The sequence below is a fragment of the Apteryx rowi genome, unplaced genomic scaffold, assembly GCF_003343035.1.
Source record: "Apteryx rowi isolate R43461 unplaced genomic scaffold, aptRow1 scaffold_404, whole genome shotgun sequence".
NCBI classification, from domain to species: domain Eukaryota; kingdom Metazoa; phylum Chordata; class Aves; order Apterygiformes; family Apterygidae; genus Apteryx; species Apteryx rowi.
In genome coordinates, this window is record NW_020450572.1 from 798,119 (window position 1) to 819,310 (window position 21,192).

Sequence of the window (21,192 nt, forward strand, 5' to 3'; positions counted from 1 at the left end):
TTTTTTTTTTTTTTTTAAACCCTCCAACTCCACTTCAGGATTCTTTTTTAGCTGTTTCACTTCCATTATCTGCTACCCCTTTAGGCTATATGTTGAACTATGCTAGCACAACAGAGGGCAGCACTGGAATGAAGGCTGCTTCACCCATCACTGCTGCCAAAGAAACATATTTGGAACCACAACCAAACACAGCCCAAAATAAACACCACAGCACTAGGGTAATCATTATTCTTTAAGGTAAGGAGATGGAAAAAAGTCTAATAAGACTTCTTAACTTCTGATGCTTTTCATCATTCACTTCACTTCAAGAAACTTCATAGTTTTGCATTCGGTGATATTCAGGGACTCACTCAATTTGTAAAGGTCAGTGATGCTCTCCTGTGCCCATGCATTTCTTTGCTAACACAACCAACTGACACCCAGGGAAAATTAGCTTAGTTTAAAATATCAGCCATTTAAATTTACATATTATCTCATTAATTTTAAGTCGACTGCTAACTGACTTAACCATGCTTAAGAGTTCTGCACATTCAAGACAAGCACAGTGCAATCTGGCAGACTTTGGTTAGCTGAATTTCAGGAGTTAATTTTATTTTCTGAGAAATACTTTTTTCTTACAGCTGTCTTGCCCAATACCAAAAAAATGAACCCACGCTTAACAAAATATTCACAAATCCCACTTAAATAAGATGTTATACCAAAACCAGTCTCAGGGGAAAAAAAGAAAACAAAACTGACCCACATGGTCACATACCTCCATTGCATCTAAAGAAAAGTTGCACGAGATTTCAAATTTTTTCATAAGAATCTGTTCTTTGACATTATATATACAGACAAATTTTGACAATCCACCTGCCAGAATAGACTGACCGTCTGCTGAGTAACACAGGGTAGTAAAAGATCTAGGGGTAAAAAAAAAAAAAAAAAAACACAGTTAATTTCAATGCCACCTCTGAACTCAAAACACACACAAGTACAGTGTAAAGACATAGAAGAATAATCATCCTATAGAAAAAAATGGAGCTCTTCATTCATGTAATACATACTTAACACACAAAATAGTTTTACCATGACCAAGTACTTCTGGTTCTTTACTATGAATCACAAACACTTTAGAAATTCAAAAAGCTTTTCTGAAGTACTTCCACACTTCTGATTATAAGTGGCAGCTTAATCAATGAGCTCTCAACTATACCTTATACAAAATTAAGGATGGTCAGAAGAGCTAGGAAAAAAAATGTCATGGCATGTTTTAAAGAGAAGACAGATGAGCTCATCGCTAAAAATTACATGTTTTTTGAGTCATTGTTTCCTTTTTTCCATTTTGTTTTGAGGGGTAGCAGCATGGAAGAAAGAGAGGGATCGGGGGAAAGGAGAGGAATGAAATGCAAGATTTCCACATCGCAGGCATCTGACAGCACATAACAGCTTGCCTTTTATAACTGCTTCACATTCATATTAACAGATAATAAAACACAGCATATTTACATTTCTAAAAAATAATCACTTCATACACGCTAGTAGTTACATGTTAATAGTTACATAACAAGATATCCACCTAAAGCTCTATTACTTTTAGCAGATGTACAACTTGATATGAGAAACTTCATAGTATGCAAGCCACACAAGGTTGTAAGTGATAAAAAATAATGGATGCTCAGAATGATGCTGATCAGTGGGTAAACATAGCAAAAGACAAAAAGTATCTGTTCAGACATCAAGTCAGGCACTTTTTTTAAAATCCAACATCAGAATCAAAATATTCAATCAGCAGATGCACTTTGAAATCCTCATGTAAAAAACAAAAGGGAAGAAATGGAAAGAAACAACTCAAAAGCATAAGCACGTGGGATCCTCTTTTCACTGCTATCTAGTTTACTTACTTTCCCTTGGACGACTGTTTGGCTGTTATTTTATCAAGCTCCTTTCTTCCCATCTGGAGGTCATGTCTTCCCTCAATTGAGCCAGTTTGCATTGCGTTTTCATGATCCCAAAATGTTATCTGTCCATTCAAAGAAGCAACTGCAAGCTCTTTGCCATCAGGACGGAAAGCAACAACAAGAACTGCAAAGAATTTAATTGTCAGATCTTTTTCTGAGAAAATACCCTGTATTTTTGTAGATTCTCTATCTCAACTACCAGTGGAATCTTTAGAGCAGGAAGTGCAGCTTCATTTTTTTCTCTCGGTCAAACACAATGTTTAGCTATTATAAAATCAGAGCTGGCAATAAACAGCAAGGATTTTTGTGCTATTAGCTGAGTACTATAAAAAAAGATCTCAACTTTTGGTTTACTAAGAAAAAGTATGACCAACAGGGTATGTCAAATACAGACATTCTCCAAATATTTTTGATAGTATTTTTATATAGTCAACATAGAATGAAATAAAGGTTACCATCTGAGTTCAATGTTAGAGTCTCCTTGGTTCTCCAACTGTCTAACATATCCCATAACTTGACAGTCTTATCCCAAGAAGCACTAGCTAGAACACACTTCACTGGGTTAAAGGACAAACTGCTGATGGGGCCCTCATGACCTGATAATACCTAATAAAGAAGAAAAGATAACACAGAATTAGGTAAAAGAAACCAAAATTCATATACTCTATATTGAACAAAAGCTAAATACAACAATGAAACCTTGCTTAACTTGTCTACCTTTAGACATTGCAGAATGACATACACCAGTGATTATCAGCTTTTTATTTTCAGAGCCTTAAAAAAATTTCACTGGAAGTGCTACCACTGCAAAGGCAGCTATAACCACTCTTACGCATGCACATGTGCACAGATGAGAAAGACTGCCATCAGATCTTAACTAACTGAAGCCAAGTAATTGTCTTTTCATCTGACAAAAGACTTTAGAGACTAAGACTTAGGAATACTGCTTTTTTTTTTTTTTTTCCTTATCAGAACAACCAGAGGAACCGTTAAGAAGCAAGTCATTGCTCTGGGAATTGAGAATGTCCTGCAGCTGAAAACATTCAAGAAAGAATACTAATAAGAATTGTGAATAAAAGTAAAACACAGATTTTTTTTCAAGCACTGAGCTCCTACTCCTCTCAGAATAAGTCACATAAAGGAACTAAACCCAACACCGGAGATCCACTCAAGTGTATGCTGAGATACTATTTCAGGTCTGCATTCAACAGCTACTCCAAATTAAATAAATCAATCACTTGTGTTCCTCTACTTTGCAGTCACATGAACAATAATGCTTAAGAGTTGACAATGGCAAGTGAGGTAGATTTGCTCAGAAATACTGTGTGCCACAATTATTAAATCTACTCTGGAAAAAATATATTTCAAGCTAGCAGTAAGACTGTATTTAACTTCGAATTTTTTCATAAAAATTTTCTTCCCTTCCATCATAAAAACCTGTTCAAAAGCAAGCATTCCTCCTATTCTGCTCCAGCAAGACTGTCCACAGCCTCTATTGATCTTAGGACTGCACCTAAAATTTCTTCACTACCTGAAGAAAATACAGAGAAGAGAACATCTCTGAACAACTATGGGAGTAGACTGTTTTTGTCCCATGAGACAGCACAGCAATACTTGTGTTCATTCATCAGCTAGAAAAAGCTTGATAGCTTCCATGCAATAAATCAAGAAATGCTGTGAATAAAGCGGTTTAGCTCCAGTTCTTAAATAGAAATACAATACATTTAATATTGTATTGAAACCCTCCAACTAATCCCAAAGGTACTTAGTATCTTCACGATGTATTCCATGTTAACTTCAAGCACTCTAACAATTGTAGGTCCTTACGTCCAACAGCCTCCCACTCTGCATTGACCAGATGAATATTTCAAAGGAATCCTGGGAACCAGCTGACACAATCTCACCACTGGAGTCCACAGCTAAACAAGAGAACTGAGTTGGTCGTGGAGAAGTAAAGGTGCGAAAATTGCGGTATCTGTTGTAAATGTGAAAATATATTAAAAAAGCATTTTAGGTAGGTCTAAACAGATGTTTTAACAATGTATTCAAAAAAAAATCAAGTATTTTATTTTACTTGTAGAGTCTTTTAAATCAACTACATGAATTTAAAATGTGAGATACAAGTTTTAATTAACACAAAATAGAAAAAGGCACATCTACAGAAAAAAATCTTTTACATGAAATTAGATGCAACTCCTTACTATGAGTCCAAGACTAGAAAAGGTATTAACTCTGCAGAAATAACAGCCAAAAATATTCAAACACACAAGTTTTCTTCTGTTACATAGTATATGTCCATTCCTTAGATAATTTGGGGTTTACACATCCAGTTCTGCACACATATGTATTATAATAGCTCAACCACTGAAACAAACTATAACAAATGTTCAATTAGACAGGTGCCTTTGCCAATTTGAGTTGTAGAGCCACAGAATGATCTTACTGGATTTCCAGCTTGTCTGAAAAAAAATTCTTCCAGAATTCTGTTCACAAGAACAAGCTGCAGTGATAGGATTCCTAATTACTACAATAAAGCAGGACTCGCATTCATGCAACTTGATCTTGAAACCAGGAATCAGCAGCTCACTGTTTTTTGGGGGATGAGAGCAGAAAACTAAGTGATACACAAAAGCTTTTTTATAAAAGAGTTACCTGTGTAGATCAAAGGCCCGCACTGTTCCATCCAGGGAAGCACTCAAAATAACATAACCGCTGGAAGTAAAAGTTACAGCAGTTATGCCGCTGGTATGTTCTGTAAAAGTGACAAAGCAAAAGCTGCTGGAAGTGTTCCACACTTTCACCTGCAAGAGAGACAAGAAAAGCCTTCTTAGAATCTGCATCAGAAATCTAGGAAGGAAGCATGGATAAGGCAGGAGAGAAGAGTAAAGAAAAGTTAGCCCTAAAACTCCACAATAGGTTTGTTCTTCTAAAATTCAAAGTCAGTTTTTCTGTATTGCTCTGAAATGGGACTGTCAATTCAGTCAGCAGGAATTTTGTGCAAGCAAGGCAAAAAGCCACATTTTATCATTAAACCCCTAAAGATACATATACATCATGAAAATCAGACTGGAGACTGTCAAAAAACTTTTTGAAACAAAGTTAATTTTCGTGGAAAATTATAGTACTATAGCACTTGGGCATCTCAGGCTCCCAAACTTTGGATTGTCCATGGCTAAGATGCTTAAAATCAAAACCAACTGTCAAGCCTTTTGAAAAGTTCAAACAGAAATATTACAGTATTCCAATCTGCAGTTTCAGAATTAGGGGTTTTGGCCAATTTTAAATCTGAATGGCAAAAACTATGAAACAGGGGCTTTTTTCTTTCCCATCAAAACTGGATGTTCGAAGATACCATATATTTGTTACATTTATGTTCCAAGAGATCCCAGTAATTGCTCTATAATAAATATTCTTCCAGAATAAAACCAGTAGCTGTATGCCTAACCTACCATTTCAAGACAAGTCATCCATGAGAAGCTAATTTTTCTGTTAAATAGCAAGRTTCTGCAATATTACATAATAGAAAAAAAATGTTTAGAAATTGCACTTTATAAAGAATTTAATTAGAATTTCACACTAAAACCAACTACTAAAAGGGCTGAATTTGGGTGACTGAGCTTCATGCATCCCAATATATCACGGAACTACCACAAACATGTAAATAAATATAGATGAATTAAGATTTTTCTGTGCTTATGGTGACTGAATTTGCAATCATTAAAAATTATCTGCTAGAAAGCCATAAGTGATGCAGTCTGCAGAGAACACGAATAATAAGTCAAAATACATATGCTGTAGAGAAAAAAAATCAAAAAAATTAAGAACAGTGGGAACAAAATTAATAAAAATTCCTATTAGTTACCGTAACAGAGCTCTCTGCACAGAATAGAAATTCAAGCTGTTTTCTATGTTTTTAAGACTTAAGCTCATATTTCAATAACATTGTTTCACTTACTTTCCCATCATCCCCTCCAGTCACTATGTACTGTCCATCTGGAGAATATGCTAATGAGACCATGCTGTTGAAATGGCCTTGCTGCTTCAACACATAAGACTCACTTTGCCATTCCCATACCAGGAGCTGGCCCAGACCTGTAAACACATAAGACAAATTAACCAAAGTTATGAATCCAGTGATGGGACCCAGCAAGTACAGGCCACAAAAGACATACTTGCAGGCAACACAAAAAAGGTTGATGCAGACAGGTTGCACTGTGCAACCTAATCAAACCTAATAAAAATCATTTTATTTTAAAGTTCAAGTTAACACTTTGCTCAACAACCAGGAGTTGTCACTTGGCTTAACATCCTCATTTCTACAACAGCAGTACTTTTAAGTGGCTTTGCTAACAAAGACGCATGCTGATAAATAGCCAAACCCAGAAATGTCAAAAATACAGACCTTAATTTTCACATTAATTTATTTTTAATCTAAAATATTTAATGCAAACCAAAACAGTGTTTTAAAGATAGTAACAGAAGAGTAACGTAAAGCCTGTTTTCATTTTTAAGACAATGTAACTGATCTGACTGCCAACTGGCCTTACTAACTGGTCACTGCACTGAATACCCAAGGTAACTCTCAGGCTTTCCTGTCCTTCATTTCTCAAGCTCAAGAGCTATGAAGGAGATGGTAGATTCTTCCTTTTTACTTTTTGTTTCTAAATATATGAGCTAGAAGAGAAACCAGACTGCATATAAGGGCACAGTCTGGGTTGCTATGCAAACCATTACGGACTGGGCTGGAACAGAAATGCTAGCTTTGTAAAATGCCATATACAAGCGGCAGCAACCAGGGAAAAGAAACTGCACAGAATGAAAGCATATTATACACTATGCTAAGGATAGAGTCATACTCAAAGGATATGGGCTTTATTCAATTCTGCTAGAGATTTCATATATGATTTCAAAGTAATCATTTCCATTTTCTTTTACTCCTTATCAACAAAGTATTTCCCTGGATCACATGACTTCTGTGAGGAAAAATTCATTAGGGATTCGTGCTTTAATGTATTCAGATACTACCGAGATGAAACTATAAAGTATTAACAAAACGTTAATATTTGGAGTCAAGAAGGGTAAGAGGAATTCGGGCTTGCATACCACCACCACTTCTATTTTTTTCCATGAATACAGACCAACCAATTTACAAACCTGAACATCCAAAGGCAATCCAGTCACCAGTACAGTTGATAGAAATAGAAGCTATCCGTTGATCTGAAATACTGGAATTAAAAGAATCACTCAATAAATAAACCTGCATTTTCAAACCCCGCATAATAAGTTTTCAGATTTGAGAAACCAGAGTTGATTTCCTCTGTTCAAGCAAGATCTTTGATTACTTTACTGACTTTCTATATCTCTGTAAAATCAAAAGTAGCAAGCAAGTTCTATCCTTTTTCATACTCAAGGACATCAAATAAATGATACTATCTTGCCTGGATGGAAGAAAGCATATCTAAATCCCAAATAAAGAAATACTTGCCAGGACAGATTAAAACTCCTCGTATTCAAGAAAAATATTTTTTCATAAAGGGAAATTATGCATTCTTTAGCTAGCTTCATACAGGGATGAAGAAAACGTCATTTTTCAGCTTAGAGGCAATTTGCAGGTAATTTCACATATAAACAAACTTTTTTACTATTATTTTTATTTGCTATAAGGAACCTGACAGCAAAGTGATGTGTCTAAAGCTTTAAAGAAATCTATGGCCAACAAATAATCATGAGTTCCTGTTCAGTCCTTGTTTTTCTGTACTAAGCTGTGGAATACAGTTGTATGGCATTTATTATATAAGTCTGTCAATGATTATTGCTTTTCTTGAATCAGAATATCTCTGCATTTCCAGAAATGCAATTATGATATTAAATAGATGTTTAAGATTTTTGTACCCTGATATTCATCCTTCACTGCTAAACATGATGTTTTCTCACCTTACCCCACCTTCCCAAAAAAAAACAACCAAACAAAAAAAAACCACCTCACCTCAAGGAGTGGATCAGATTGAAATCYGGAAGCTCATGGAGGTGGAAGATTCCAGAAGCAAGACCTGTGACTAAAAGGTGTGCTTTCTTGTGATAAGCTGCAGATGTCAGATTATTAAAATCACCCTCTTTATTGAAAAAATACCTGCACATCAAAAAAACAGAAAGAAGCATTTCAACATAGGGCAAATATTTCGAAAGTATCCTACAATAAAGCTAAAAAGCAGTAATTTTGGAAATTGCTGAACATACATATTTTACATTGCTAGGAAAAAGTTAATTCTTTTCCCTTCCCTGAATGCTTACAACTGCTACAGTAATCTAATCTATCAGAAGTGATGCCTGATGACTTGCAATGAAAGGCACTTGAGGTTAACCTCAGAGGAATTACACTGTGGATTTCCTTTTTGTCATCTAATACCAGCAACCGTTGCTTTAAAATTCAGTGGTTATCCTTGTACCTTTAAGTTCTCTTGCAGATTAAGTAATTGAAGTACTAGTCATATACTGTATGCCTGGCGATGAAGTTTTTCTCAATTTCTTTGTATTTGTAGCTTTTAGTGGAATTAAACAGATAAGCACAACATGATGATCAAATAGAAGAGCATCTGAGCATTGCCCTGCTGTTGTATATTCCAAATTCCTTTACTCTCTGGAAGGGATGTTCACAAAGGCTCATTCTAACCTGGGTAGGGATAGGGTACTTTCTTTAGGCTTCCTTTCCAGTCAGAGAGAGACAGAAAAGCAGCCTAACATCAGGTGCTCCCAACAACCCCCTGAAAGCATCTTATCTCCCCCTCACTCCACTGACCAGAGAGACAACGAAGGTTAGCCTTCTTCAAGCAAAGCTAAACATCATGACTGTCTTAACAGTTCAGTTATTCTCTATAAGATACGTGTCCTTTGATGTGAATAGATAGGGAGGCCCTTCAGAAAGGCACCTTTAAATAGGATACCAACAGGCTGATTACATATCTTTAACAAATGCTGCTGTCACCTCTTGAAGTTAACCAATCTGTTTGTGCAAAAACTCATAGCCTCTAGGCAATACTAAGTTGTTATTCTGAAGCTAAACGTTATTGCTATTCATATAGTCAAGGTAAGACAAACAGATCCTTCTACTGAAACCATTTACAATGAGATTTATAGTGAATTACTAAAACCTGGGCAAAGTTTTATACCACTTCGAGAGAGTGACAGTGGGTGAAAAAAAGCCCAATATAATAAATCCCCGTAATAATTTAGACTTTGGAGAAATGAAAATCACTTACTTTGCAACACGAGAATATTTAACCTTATCTCTAGACTCTTGTTCGTTTGGACTGGCTTTTCCACGAATTTCTTCTCCCAGAGATTCTTCAATAAACTCTTCATCTTCTTTTGTTTTATTCTTTTCCTTAGCTTCATCTTTAGGGAGCATGGGCTTCAAACCATCCAGCTCTGTATCACACTGCCACACACAGAGAGCCCCATCTTGGCTAATTGTGTACAGCTAGAATACAAACACACAAACTTACTATGATCATGCAATATCTATGTTTCATAGTCTGCTGCCCTGCTATAATGAATATACAATTATAGAAGGGGTAGCCAGTCTGCATGCTATCATTAGGATGATATTTCACTCAGTCCTCTAACATCCCAGAGGCTTTGATTTGGAAAACTAACTCATTTATCGTGGATTTACTCTTCTCTGCCTTCAGAGAATTTCTGAAAAGACAGAAGGCAATTTGGTAACCAGCTTCTGAGTTACAGCTAACTTTTTTTTTTTTTTAATTAATGATAACTTTTTCTCTGAAGCAACTTTAAATAACTTACTCTTCTCTCCCTTTAACATTCACTACTTCAAATATTCAAGTAAAAGTAGGCATTAAAATTAAATTTGTAGACTCCTGATCAAAGTAGATAAGTCAAAAGAGATATTACCTATATTTTTTCTAATTTCCAGGATATTAGCAAAATAGTAACCTGAAACTCAGCATCCTTATCTACAGGTAAAAGAGACAGCTACAACTGTTTTAACATTAAACTTTAAGAACGCAGCATGATTATGTACATACATCCAGACTGTTTTCTTCGAAAAAACATGCTACTATTGTATCCTTATGCCCTCCAAGTGAGTAATAGATCAAGTTTGCCCATCGCTCTGCTCCGAACACCCATGTTGACATGTCCTTGCTCCCTACAGCAAAACATCTACAAAAGAAAAGGCACTTTGGATTAGAGCACTGGTTTGCAAGACTTTTCACTGAGCAGAGAACATTCTGAATGTGAAGACACCAGTCACCACTTAAACAGACAGGAATTTCACACACAACAGAGTTCTAAACTAAAGTTGGCAACTCTAGCAGAAGTATACGAGATTAAACATATTCAGAGAGTCGACCATGTTCACACTCTTAAGATATGTTCCTTTATAGATAACTAGGCATTTTCAAGGAAGAATGTATATTTTTATACTTCCTAGTCTGTCTAAAAATATTTTTTAATTCAAGAGACAATGAGAAATAGAAACATCAAAATGAGTTTTTACTGCTAGTAAAATACCTTAGAACAAAGAAAACGGGCTATAATATCATGCATACAACAATATTAACAACAGGAAATAGTAGGTAATGCTTTAGTTTGACAACTCACTTGGAATCATCAGTCCAGTCAATACATGTTGTTTCATCATATGGACCGTAATAGGTTTTGTCCAGAACAAACGCATTAAATTCTCTTTTTCTACCAGGAGCATGGTACATAAGAGCAACATTGTCTTTTGTAATCACAAATTTCCTGTCATATAGGGAAAAAAAGCAGAACTGAACACAAGGCTGTTAAAACAAACAATTGTTCAGTACGCACTGCAATAAAATGAAACAAAGCAATATTAAAAAGGGTTTTGTGTTTCTTAAGTGATAAACATGGCTTTCTTTAGAATTAAAACCCCCAAATTATTTGCAGGTAGACATTATCTCTCAATTTCATGAATACAGATACAGTTTATGTATTACACTGAGATAGAAAACCAAGTAAAATGAATTGGGTCGAATAACAAAACATTTATACGCTAATTCATATAATGGAAGGAAATGTTTAAGCATTTAAAATAAGACATGCTGTTTCACCCTGTCTTAACTTCCATATATTGGCCGCTATCACAGACATAAAGCATCTGCATCCCTATTACTCAAATCCTCTAATCTGGCCCTATTACCAATATAATTCCCTAACAACAGAGAAATTTTGACTTCCAACGTTCAAGCAAAAACTGATCCTGGGGTTACACAATGAGCTTAAGTCAATCAAGCTAAGGGCTGGTGCCAAAGGGGGCACTCTGCACTTTTTTCTCTCACAATTTTGTCATGTCTAACATTCACGTTGCTACGCTTTGGCTCAGTGACCATGCAGCCACAATACAAGGGACATGACAAGGACTCAGTTCAGAGAAGGATGGCCCTTTCAGCAGCAGAGTGACCTCAAACTAACCCAAGTCAGCAGTGAAACTGCACCTCTCTGAGTGCCTTCACACAACTCTGCAGCACTGACTGTTCCAAAGCAGGCTCTTACACCTTCCCCACAACACAGAAGAACCGTTAGGAGATATAGCAAAGCTTCTAAGTTTCTAAGAGTTCCTCTGTAGAGAGCACCTGTGAAAGACAAATTTCGAGCCAGGGTCTGATTCCCAAGCTTCACTACTCCTCTCCTCTTGCCCTCTCAGTTTTACAGAAACATTGGCCCTGGCCCAGCTTGAAATCTCCCCTACATGAATTAACAAATATCATTCCCTAATTAGTCAGAGTCTTTTGATTAGTTACAACTAGTTTATGAGGTAACTTCTGTTGGTTTGTTCTAAAACATGTGCATGTCACTTACTTGCCATCAGGGGAAAAGCAGACACTATGTACTGGCTTGTGAAAATGGAAGTGATGTATCACAGATTTACCGATTAAACTGACAAGCAAGGCAGCTCCCTCTGTAAGTGCAGAAAAGAAAAGATCACGGAAATTATTCAGTTCCCAAAAATGCAGAACCCTAGCAAGTTTAGCTTTTTATTTCTGTTAAGAAAAAGTACCCTCTCAGAACCTTTTCAAGACAGTGTGCTTAATACTGAGAAGAAAAAAAATATAATCAGAATTATAAGTTACATTTTAAAAAGCCAGGTTCTGTAAGTAAAGATACCTTTCTCAAAGAGTCTAACATAATTTTTAAAGCAGAGCGTTTTTTAATTTGTGTTAAGGCTGAGTACCTAGCAATACATACTTTCCTCTTCAGAATGTTTTTTTCTTCACCTGTTAGAAAGCAAATACCTCCTTTATGCAAATACCTTCGTCAATTAGTATGGCAAGACTTCCATCTGGAGAGAGCCCCACACACATGATATTGTGCCGTGTAGCCAATGGGAGTGTTTCACACTTATTACTGCAAGAAAGAGACAGATAAAAATAAATTGGGTACAAGGATGTAGAAGCAACAGTTGTTGTCTTTAGTATCAATGAAGTACAGTTTGATTTCTACCTTAGAGCCATTGAATCAATTTAGATGTACAACCCTCAAGACTGTATTGAAGTATTCAACTGTCACAACCYTTTAAACACCAAGTATGCAAGTGAGAGACTCCTAACCAGAATTCCAGTAGAACAAGTGTCAGTCAAAGTGCTGGCCTATAGGAAAAGGCAGATAACAGACCTAGGTTTTCCCATTTATGAGACGTAATACAAGCTAGAAGAATACAAGGAAACAATGCCACCAAATTAAATACAACATGTTTTTCCCTCATGTTTCCAAGATGCGGCTTCACACACTTACATTATTCTTCTCATAGACTTATACATAGAAAATCAGCACTCTGCAATACCTCTTGACAGTCTGACAGGCGAGCTCCATCCAGCCTTTAACACTAAGCCTGAAACCTTTCAGGACACTTTGGGAAGGCAAACGGTCCTTGAAAACGCCAGCCCTTCCCAGTTCCGCCTCCACACCGCACAGGACTGAGCCCCGTGGGCTCCGACGGCGCAGGAAGCACTTTTGCCTCCCCCTCCCCCCGCCCGCAGCGCGGGGTGCCTCAGTGGAGCCCTGGGGCTGGGCCGCAGCGCTGAGGCGGGCCCCCACGCACGGCCGMGGGTGGGAGAGGGCAGGAGGAAGCCGTTGGGGCCGCGGGGGGGGAGGAAGTAGCCGTTGGGGCTCACTGACTTCTTCAGGTCGAAGAGGGAGATCCTGTTCCCGACGGGGCTGACGAGGGCGCTGCCATCGCGGGTGAAGCTGAGGTTCCCGCGGCGGTACACGGTGCCCAGCAGGCCGGAGAACTGCGCAGAGGAGGGAAAAAAGAGGAGAAGGGTTAAAGGCGGGAGAGGGGGACAGAGGCCCACAGCCCCCGGCCGCGGCCCTCACCCGGTAGGCGAACTTCATGGCTGCTGCTGCCACCGCCGCCCCACGTGAGCACCGCGCGCGCCCGCTCCGCCCCTTCCGCCGGCCGCTACGGCAGGCGCGCCGGGCGGCACTGGCGGCAGCGCGCATGCGCGGGCGGCCGCCGGGGGCAAGGCGGCACCGGCCGCCCCGAGGGTAGGGGGCCGCTGCGCTTAAAGTGTTTATCCGCTAGAGCGGTTTTCGGCTAAAACAGGACACAACATAACCGCCTCTTCCAACAACAGCGAAAGCGGAGACAGCGCAGCAGAGAAGTTGGGTTTCTTTTTTAAAACATGTATATTTAGAACTGTAACGCTTACAATTTCATTAAACAATCTTAATACAATGCGTGTCGTCTAACAGTATATTACAGAACAATGTGAAAAATGATTTAATAGTAAACCATGAAAATGGAATTAGTTATAGTACCTGCAGTGTCAAAGTCACTAACTTGTTACCTTTTCCAGTCAGAAAATCGCAGCAGTCATATGATGCTTTGGGTTTCATCCAGGATAAAGTGTTATGATTTCCACAGAGAAAGGGCATTCCTTCACAGAAAGAAGATGCATAATGATAACGTTTTCAACTAGCAGGTCTAACGTTATATAGCTATCCAGATTTAAGTATTTAGACAAGTGCAGGATTCTTGCTTTCAATTTAATTGCCATTCTTTTGGAAAAGATTTTTTTTCTTCCCTTTATAATTTAGCAAACCTGAGTCACTGAAAACCTGTCTGATGAGCAGCTCCCCACTTCTTTATACGTTTATTTTTATTGACAGATATTTGATATGGGACAGATTTCCTCTGTGGAGTGTCCTGACAATGCAACATTATAGAACTGCAAGTAGAAAAGGTCATTCTCACATTAAACGCACAATTTTCAATATCAGAAGCAGGACATTAGAAGTTGTAATTTTTCCAGTCACAGGTGAATCTGCAACATTCACAAAAATTACACTTTTTTTCTTACACTTTTTTATATTTACATTTCAGATATAAATAATGAAATTAAGTTACACGTTTTAACTTTGTTTCACAATTATGCTACATCTGCAAGCTTCCCTATATAAAACCAACCTCTTTCTTCCATCATGAATGCAGAAGTTTGGCCTCTAATCAGTAACAATTACACTAAGCCTTTGTGATGAAGGTTGACTGTTTAAGTGTCACATCATACTGAAATTTTTACCCCAATTTAAAAATTGGAACAGATAGCCAAGACACTTAAATGCTAATAAAGGAAACTCATCTGGGAAGTCAGGAAGCCAAATAATCATCATTAAATTCTAACAGTATCTTTCTTTGGTAAGAACTAAGCAAGAGGATGAGCCACCCGGAAAAAAAAACAAAAACAACAAAAAAAACCCACACAACCTATGTGACACATGTCTACTCAGTGAAGGGGAAAGCCTCAAAATAATTATAGAATTTTATTCAGTTAGGGTTGTTTATAGGAATAGTTCTTCCATGCATTTAAGTACGCAAAAGATGGAAGTTAAATACAAGACTTCAATGACAAGAATTAATGTTGCTAAAAGAAAAAAAAAGTCACACATCAGTGAGCAAGTTATTATACCCACTGGTACATGGGTGGAAAAAACTGTAAATTATTACTTAAAAATCCAAGATGTCAGATAATTATATCATCCAACTGACTAAATTCTAAAATATATAGAAAGCATGAAAACAAAGCAGGCAGCTGCTAAACAAAAGAGAAGGGGTTCAAATATTTGGATTTTGTTTTTGTTGCCCTATGCTGAGTTGCAGTAAGGATCTACTAAACTGCAGAAATTCTTGTTATTCCTTCAAGGCTCAGAATAGAATTTTTCCAAAAAGAGGCCACAAATCGCCTGGACACACCAGTTCATGCTGACTTTCTCCCTTCCTCTTAACCCTCCCCCCTATCTTTAGCTGTGAATTCCAGAGAAATATCTATATATATCTATATCTATATATATATATATATACAAAAATACAGAGCTTTTGAGAGCTGGGAAAGGTTTAAAACACTACACATATTTACAAGCTGTGACTTTCACAACATAAAAACACACATTTATTTTATCCTTGATTTTTGGTGCAACTTATACAGACAATACATCAGTTAATTTGTAACTTTATTTAAATAGTCAACCATATGTACATTAAAATTTACAACTGAAAAATAATCAGTTGGTATGGTATGACTGCAGTTTGCTGGACCAGAAGAGATTTAATTCTAGGACCTTAATCCTTCTCCCTATCTAGACTGAAAGCAGTGAAGTAAACTTCATTTTAAATGGCATTATTTACTTTCAAAAAGTCTGGAAATAAGGTGGGGGGGGGGGAAAAAAAAGGTCTGCAGTCCAACAAGTAAACACTAATTAGGGCAGGAGAAACTGGGGAAAAAACAACTTTGGTTAAAAAAAAAACAAGCTAGCACATAGTAAAATGCATCTGATACTATGTTCACCTGCTCATTTAAGTCACTAGGGAAAAAACATGGTCCCATGAGCATTCACTACATTTACACACATGTCATGCCACTGGTTTAAGTTCAAGGGCCATGATCTTCAAGAGGTATGGCAGAAGTAAATGGCCTGGGATGGTTCTACAGGGTCTCTTGGGGCAAATGTAATTCCTATATCCCAATGCACAGAAGACATTAAGSAAGTCTTCAAGAAAAAATATATATAATCTTTGACATCTTCTAGATGCTGTGGGATTCAGAATCACACCTTATTTTTCAGAAATTTTGAAGGCTACCCTGGTCCAGAAAACCAGACAGTCGTGTGACTGGAAAGGCACACACAAGTCAATTATAGCCACATTGCAAGGCTTACTGTATGTCAACCTGAAAAAATTTTTGTGAACAGAAATCAGGCTTTTTAAAAACAGCAAAACTGGAGGCTGCTCAAGTTACATAAAGGACCAACTGCAGCAAGCATCTTTACCAGCAGGATGTGATTGAAGGGAAAAAACCCAATAGCTTACACAAAACATACTAAAGTGGCAATATAAACTAGCTGACACAAGCTTCACTGTACATTTGAATTGATACAATTGTCTGGTGCTTCCATGGCCAGTAAGTGTTGAGTGCCATAGGTCTGCTTAGAGTTAGAATGTTACTACAAAGACTAATCAGGTCATGACCCTTTAAAGTGCTTTCATATCCAGTTTCTAAAGGTTTTTGTTTTCTTTGTTTTTATGCCAAGTTGTCATGTGATATTGACTTCCAGAACATGGTCGTCCTTGCTGGGAACAACAAGTATTTGCATACCGGTGCTGCAGTTGAAGACCTGACCAGATGAAAAGGATTGTAGACGGGGCATTGGCAAACCTTTGTGTTCCCCACTAGCTGCAGAATGCAAGCTACTTCTGCTCCTTATGCTGCTGCTGTCGGCTTGATCATCTACATTCTTGTCCACAGATAAGTTATCATTCTCAATCCAGCTATCTGTTTAAAACAAAACTCCACAAATTAATTCTTTGAAGTGATTAAATGACTTAAAACTATTTCAGAGCTAAGACACACAGTCAGCTTACCACATTAACACTTACTCATCACTTCAGTTGAATTAACGGTTTGTGCACACTTTTGACCAGCAGCAGAAACCAATATAGTTCACACTGCCACATTTAAGGAAAATTTAAGTGGCATTATCTCACATTTGTCACAGGCTAGAGTGCACACTGGCAGTTACCAGAGCTCAGCCAACAAATGGAAAGTTGTTTGCATGAGTGAGTTCTCACTACAGCTATGGAGCTGCTCAACAATACCAATGAAGACTCTAGGTGGCTGTAGTAATTTAAACTCTTGATCTAATCTGGTTTACATGCCACAAGTTTTCGGCAGCTCTTCTATTTCCTACTTAATCCTTCCAACAACTGGGAAAATTTTTCAAAGTTAATGAAGACACAGTAGATGTGCAATTTACAAACAATGAAACCTCAGGATTCTTGAGGGTTATCAAGTGAATTTTCACTTGGTTATGAATTCAGTGATAACTATGCAAAGGATAAGGATATATAAAGGATCTTTAAAGGATATATAAGAAAACAATTAGTTTATTATTCCCTCTCACAGAGTAAGGCTACAACCTGAATTCAATATTCCTGTTAGAGCAGCTTTCTGTAAATTTCAACCAGAACTGTGAAATGAAATTAACAAAAGAACCTAAAAGTACTTAGTTAATGCACTTCCTCTCCTTGCTTTCCTCTTTACACAAGGACATGGAAGAAGCAGATTCATTTCTATAAGTAGCCATGTAGTCAAGATAGCTTTACCAGCATCAAGTTGCATGGAGTGAGCAGAATGATGAGGGAGGTATTTAAATAATCTGACATCAGGAAAGGGTAGATATCCAGCAAAGAGCGGCATCACTTCCATGTGGACTTTGTGAGTTGCTCGAGCTGCTACAGGCATAGATATCACTCCAGAACTTTTTCCACAGACTGCCCAGTTACTGCTGTTGTCAACAACTGCAAAAATAGAGAGAAAATACTATAAGAATCTTTTTTGAGAATGGAGAACCCTCAGTATAGTTTTAGAACATTCTTTAATCAGTATCTTCACAATATCTAGAAGCTCACAGACTTTTGTATGCGAACAGCTGTGCAAAGTAAGAAACCAGCCCTACCCAAAAGGGATCAATATACTTCAGCCTCAAGGAAGCATCTGTCCAGCCCAAACAGTATTTATATTCCACTTTAGTATAGAGATTAGTGAGGAAAAAAAAAWATATATATATATACACACATGTATATGTTCTCAGACTACTGAAATGAGAACTGCTTTACTGAGCAGCCATATACACAATACAAGACAATGGCCCTGGACGGTCTGGCAGATGTCATTATCAAAACAAAAAACTGGAGAATCTTTTCAACATGCTTAAGAGTTATATCAAGAAAAACATTCTTACCTTCATACATCAGTTTTGTTGTACAATACCCATCCGACTCTGTTAAGGCTTCATCTTTGTCAACTTCTAAGAGGTCCGCAAGACGGGTGATGGACACCTCTAAAGAGCAGAGTGAGCCTGTTTTACAATACTCTGCCCCCAACGGGGGAAAAATTTCAGTTTTCACATTATACAATGTCTGTCAGGAAGAAAACAGTGCTGTTATCAAGAAAAAAGGGGTGTTTTATTTGTGTTTAAAGAAAATTGGACAATTGATACAGTACAAAGTGCAAGTTTAACATCCACATCCTATTACATCTTTTTAATACAAGGTTCAGTTGTAAGTAATGCTCAAAATGAGTAATGTAATGAAGCGAACAAGCAAGCAAACCAAATCTGATTCAAACAATTGTTTTTGATACCAGCAGTAAATACACAATTTTTCCCTCCATTTCTGTGCTTTAACTCTCCAGCCTTTTAGTGCTTCTAAATCTTTTTATTATTTAAACAAGCTTTAGTTTCGACTCCTCACTTTCTGATCACATTGCTCAAATTCTGGGTAATACAGGAGAAAACTACTTCACTCTTACCATCGTAGTCCCCAGAACGAAGGTGTTCGCACTACCAAAGAACTAATTCTTAATTACTACAAAATTAAATTTCTACAAAAATCATTAACATGTTTAGTTTCCCTAAAAATATCCAGAAAGATACTGATACAAGTGCCAACAATTGCTAGTTGCATGTGAGTAGGTAAGCAAATACCTAAAATTTTGCTCAGTGCCAATTTGTAATAAGCATCAAGAAAAGGACAAAAGGAAATACGACAGACTTCATTTTGTTAATTTTTACCCAAGCATCAAAAAGGACAACACAAGACTGACTTTAGAGATGAGAATAAACACTGTTAAGAGAATTCTTTTAATAAGAGGTTTTATCAGGCCTATAAGCTTCCCAGCTGATCAAAGGAACAGAGAGTTTGTCCATAAAGGGAAAGAAACATTTCAGATAATGGCCTAAAAAACCCTAAATATTTCATTAGAAGAGCTCATCTCAAGCACTACTGAAACAATTCAAATGCTTTCAACAAAAAAGATTTTGGGAAATAGCCATTTGCTTTGGAGATGGCTGTCTTAAGCAAGTGGGGCAGAAAGCAGCTCAGTAGTCTAAGCAGAGCCTCAACAGCACAAGCCTAGGGAGGGGAAAACACAAAAGAAGCAACCACCAACACCAAAAACCACAAGATCAAGGAAACACAAATTCTTTTTTTGATTCCAGTGGCAAGTACATGATTCCACCTCCCCTCCATTTTTGTGGTTCAACAAACTAGCTTTCCAACAATCCTCTATAGGTATCAATCTCATTATGTAAACAGAAGTTTTTAAACATATTTTTGACTGCTCCCTTTCACACATGTTAACTGAATAGGGTTTCCTAATATTTGGATATACAGAAGAATACTTACAAAAAAATTCTCCACTTGGAATTCGTAAGTGAATGGCTTCAGGGAAAGGGACTGTTCTTCAGAGGTAGCTGGACAAAAGCTGACTGAAAACAGGCACTGCAAGGACAGGGGAAGCTCTTTTGTCCACTTCAATTCCCATACAAAGAATATTGATTGCTTACTGTATATGACCTGAAAGAGAATATTTGTTCATAGTATCAGCTCTTTCCCTCCTCTCTGAGGAACAAAAAAGTAGAAATACATGTTCACATGCGTATGTCTATTCTGGCATTAGAGTTTATAAAACAAAACAAATCTTTTCAGTATAAAATAAATTCAGTGAAAATATGCAACCAAAACCATTAGCTGCTAGTGAAATCTTTCAATTAGATGTGTGCTGTCCAAGACTTAAAAAGAGTGAGACATTTTACTGTCAGAATCAGTGTTTCAGAAGAAAACATTTCACATTCAACAACTAGGAAAAATATTTTATTCAAAAGTCAAAGGTAAGAGAGAGCTGAAGTACGTTTGCATATCATTTTCCTAGTCACCAAGAAAGACCAACCTGTTACCACGTTTAGACCAGGTTCAAAGAAACTGATGGAATGGCCATGCTACTGTAAATCTGACTCAGGTTAAGTGCCCAAACAGTTTCCTGAAGTTTCTTTAAGCCTGGTCTAAATGTGGTATGAAGTGAAATGCATTCTTTTGAAACACCGATTGGAATGTGGTTCTTTGCAAGAGGCAAAAGGAGGAGTTTGGAAACTTATCTAATCATTTGTGCAGGTTTTAGAATTTGATCTGAGATCTGTGGATGTAAATGCTTCCCCAAAACATCTTTAAGAATAAAAGTTACTGTCTAAGGACTGCAAAAATCTGACAAAAATATCAATTATCAGCTGTACTTATTGCAAAACATATATGCAGAGGTGCTAATAATTTCACTAACAAGAAGTTTCATACCTAGCTCTCCTATCAGTGAGCTCATATACCACCAAGAGAGTCTTTACCTGTTGAGATTCAGGGTTCAGAGGTACCAGCCGCAAATCTGCACAACTAGCAGAATTTTTTAGGCTGTTGTCTGAAAGCTGGAAACAGAGTTCTGACAAATTCTGTACACAGACTTGCACGTATTTCCTGAAAAACAAGATAAATGGTTTGTTGAATTACATAGCAAATTTGAACAATTACGCTTAAGAGTACATGTCCATAGCATTCTTTCCAAAGTGCACAACTCAAGCAAAAACAGAATGGCAGGTCATTTCTTTCTCTCTTTTCTCAATAACTATATTTAGGAGTGTGAAGAAATAAGGCTGTAAAACATTCTCTCTCGCATATTAAATAAAACCCAATAACTACACAGAAATAGTTTAGCCTGGTTTATCTTGCGGTCTTATTTCCAAAATGGCTGAAACCACATATTTGTTTTATTGCTAGGAAAGTGCACCAGAGGAAATAAACAAGCTTCCAGTGGGAAGCTGCAAGACAGCAAAACCCTGACTTAAAAAAAAAAAACTTCTTATACACTACATCTCAGATACTTCCTTA

General features: G+C 37.3%; 2 protein-coding genes across 10 annotated transcripts in view; both read right to left on the reverse strand.

The window, feature by feature from the left end:
* LOC112970746 (periodic tryptophan protein 2 homolog) overlaps positions 1-13,862 on the reverse strand; it is a 20,201-nt gene extending 6,339 nt beyond the window's left edge. The window contains exons 1-16 of one of the 4 annotated variants that reach the window (XM_026075476.1): positions 13,775-13,862; positions 13,104-13,216; positions 12,429-12,574; positions 12,238-12,332; positions 11,787-11,886; positions 10,563-10,706; positions 9,986-10,121; positions 9,197-9,417; positions 7,927-8,070; positions 7,095-7,165; positions 5,896-6,032; positions 4,593-4,741; positions 3,768-3,915; positions 2,396-2,546; positions 1,884-2,064; positions 755-902 (exon numbers count right to left, since the gene is read on the reverse strand). In XM_026075476.1, coding sequence (XP_025931261.1) covers positions 755-902; positions 1,884-2,064; positions 2,396-2,546; positions 3,768-3,915; positions 4,593-4,741; positions 5,896-6,032; positions 7,095-7,165; positions 7,927-8,070; positions 9,197-9,417; positions 9,986-10,121; positions 10,563-10,706; positions 11,787-11,886; positions 12,238-12,332; positions 12,429-12,439 — 1,836 coding nt within the window. In that variant the 5' untranslated portion in view covers positions 12,440-12,574; positions 13,104-13,216; positions 13,775-13,862. Of the gene's footprint in view, positions 1-754; positions 903-1,883; positions 2,065-2,395; positions 2,547-3,767; positions 3,916-4,592; positions 4,742-5,895; positions 6,033-7,094; positions 7,166-7,926; positions 8,071-9,196; positions 9,418-9,985; positions 10,122-10,562; positions 10,711-11,786; positions 11,887-12,237; positions 12,333-12,428; positions 12,575-12,768; positions 13,068-13,103; positions 13,217-13,301; positions 13,352-13,774 lie in introns of those variants that run through there. The other 3 variants (XM_026075474.1, XM_026075475.1, XM_026075477.1) reach the window with 3 other exon arrangements.
* Positions 13,599-21,192, reverse strand: part of TRAPPC10 (trafficking protein particle complex 10) — a 45,637-nt gene continuing 38,043 nt past the window's right edge. For 5 of the 6 annotated variants that reach the window (XM_026075471.1, XM_026075468.1, XM_026075467.1 and 2 more), the window contains exons 19-23: positions 20,655-20,781; positions 19,666-19,836; positions 18,222-18,399; positions 17,584-17,778; positions 13,599-16,753 (exon numbers count right to left, since the gene is read on the reverse strand). In XM_026075471.1, the coding sequence (XP_025931256.1) occupies positions 16,515-16,753; positions 17,584-17,778; positions 18,222-18,399; positions 19,666-19,836; positions 20,655-20,781 (910 nt within the window). In that variant the 3' untranslated portion in view covers positions 13,599-16,514. Of the gene's footprint in view, positions 16,754-17,583; positions 17,779-18,221; positions 18,420-19,665; positions 19,837-20,654; positions 20,782-21,192 lie in introns of those variants that run through there. The other variant, XM_026075472.1, reaches the window with a different exon arrangement.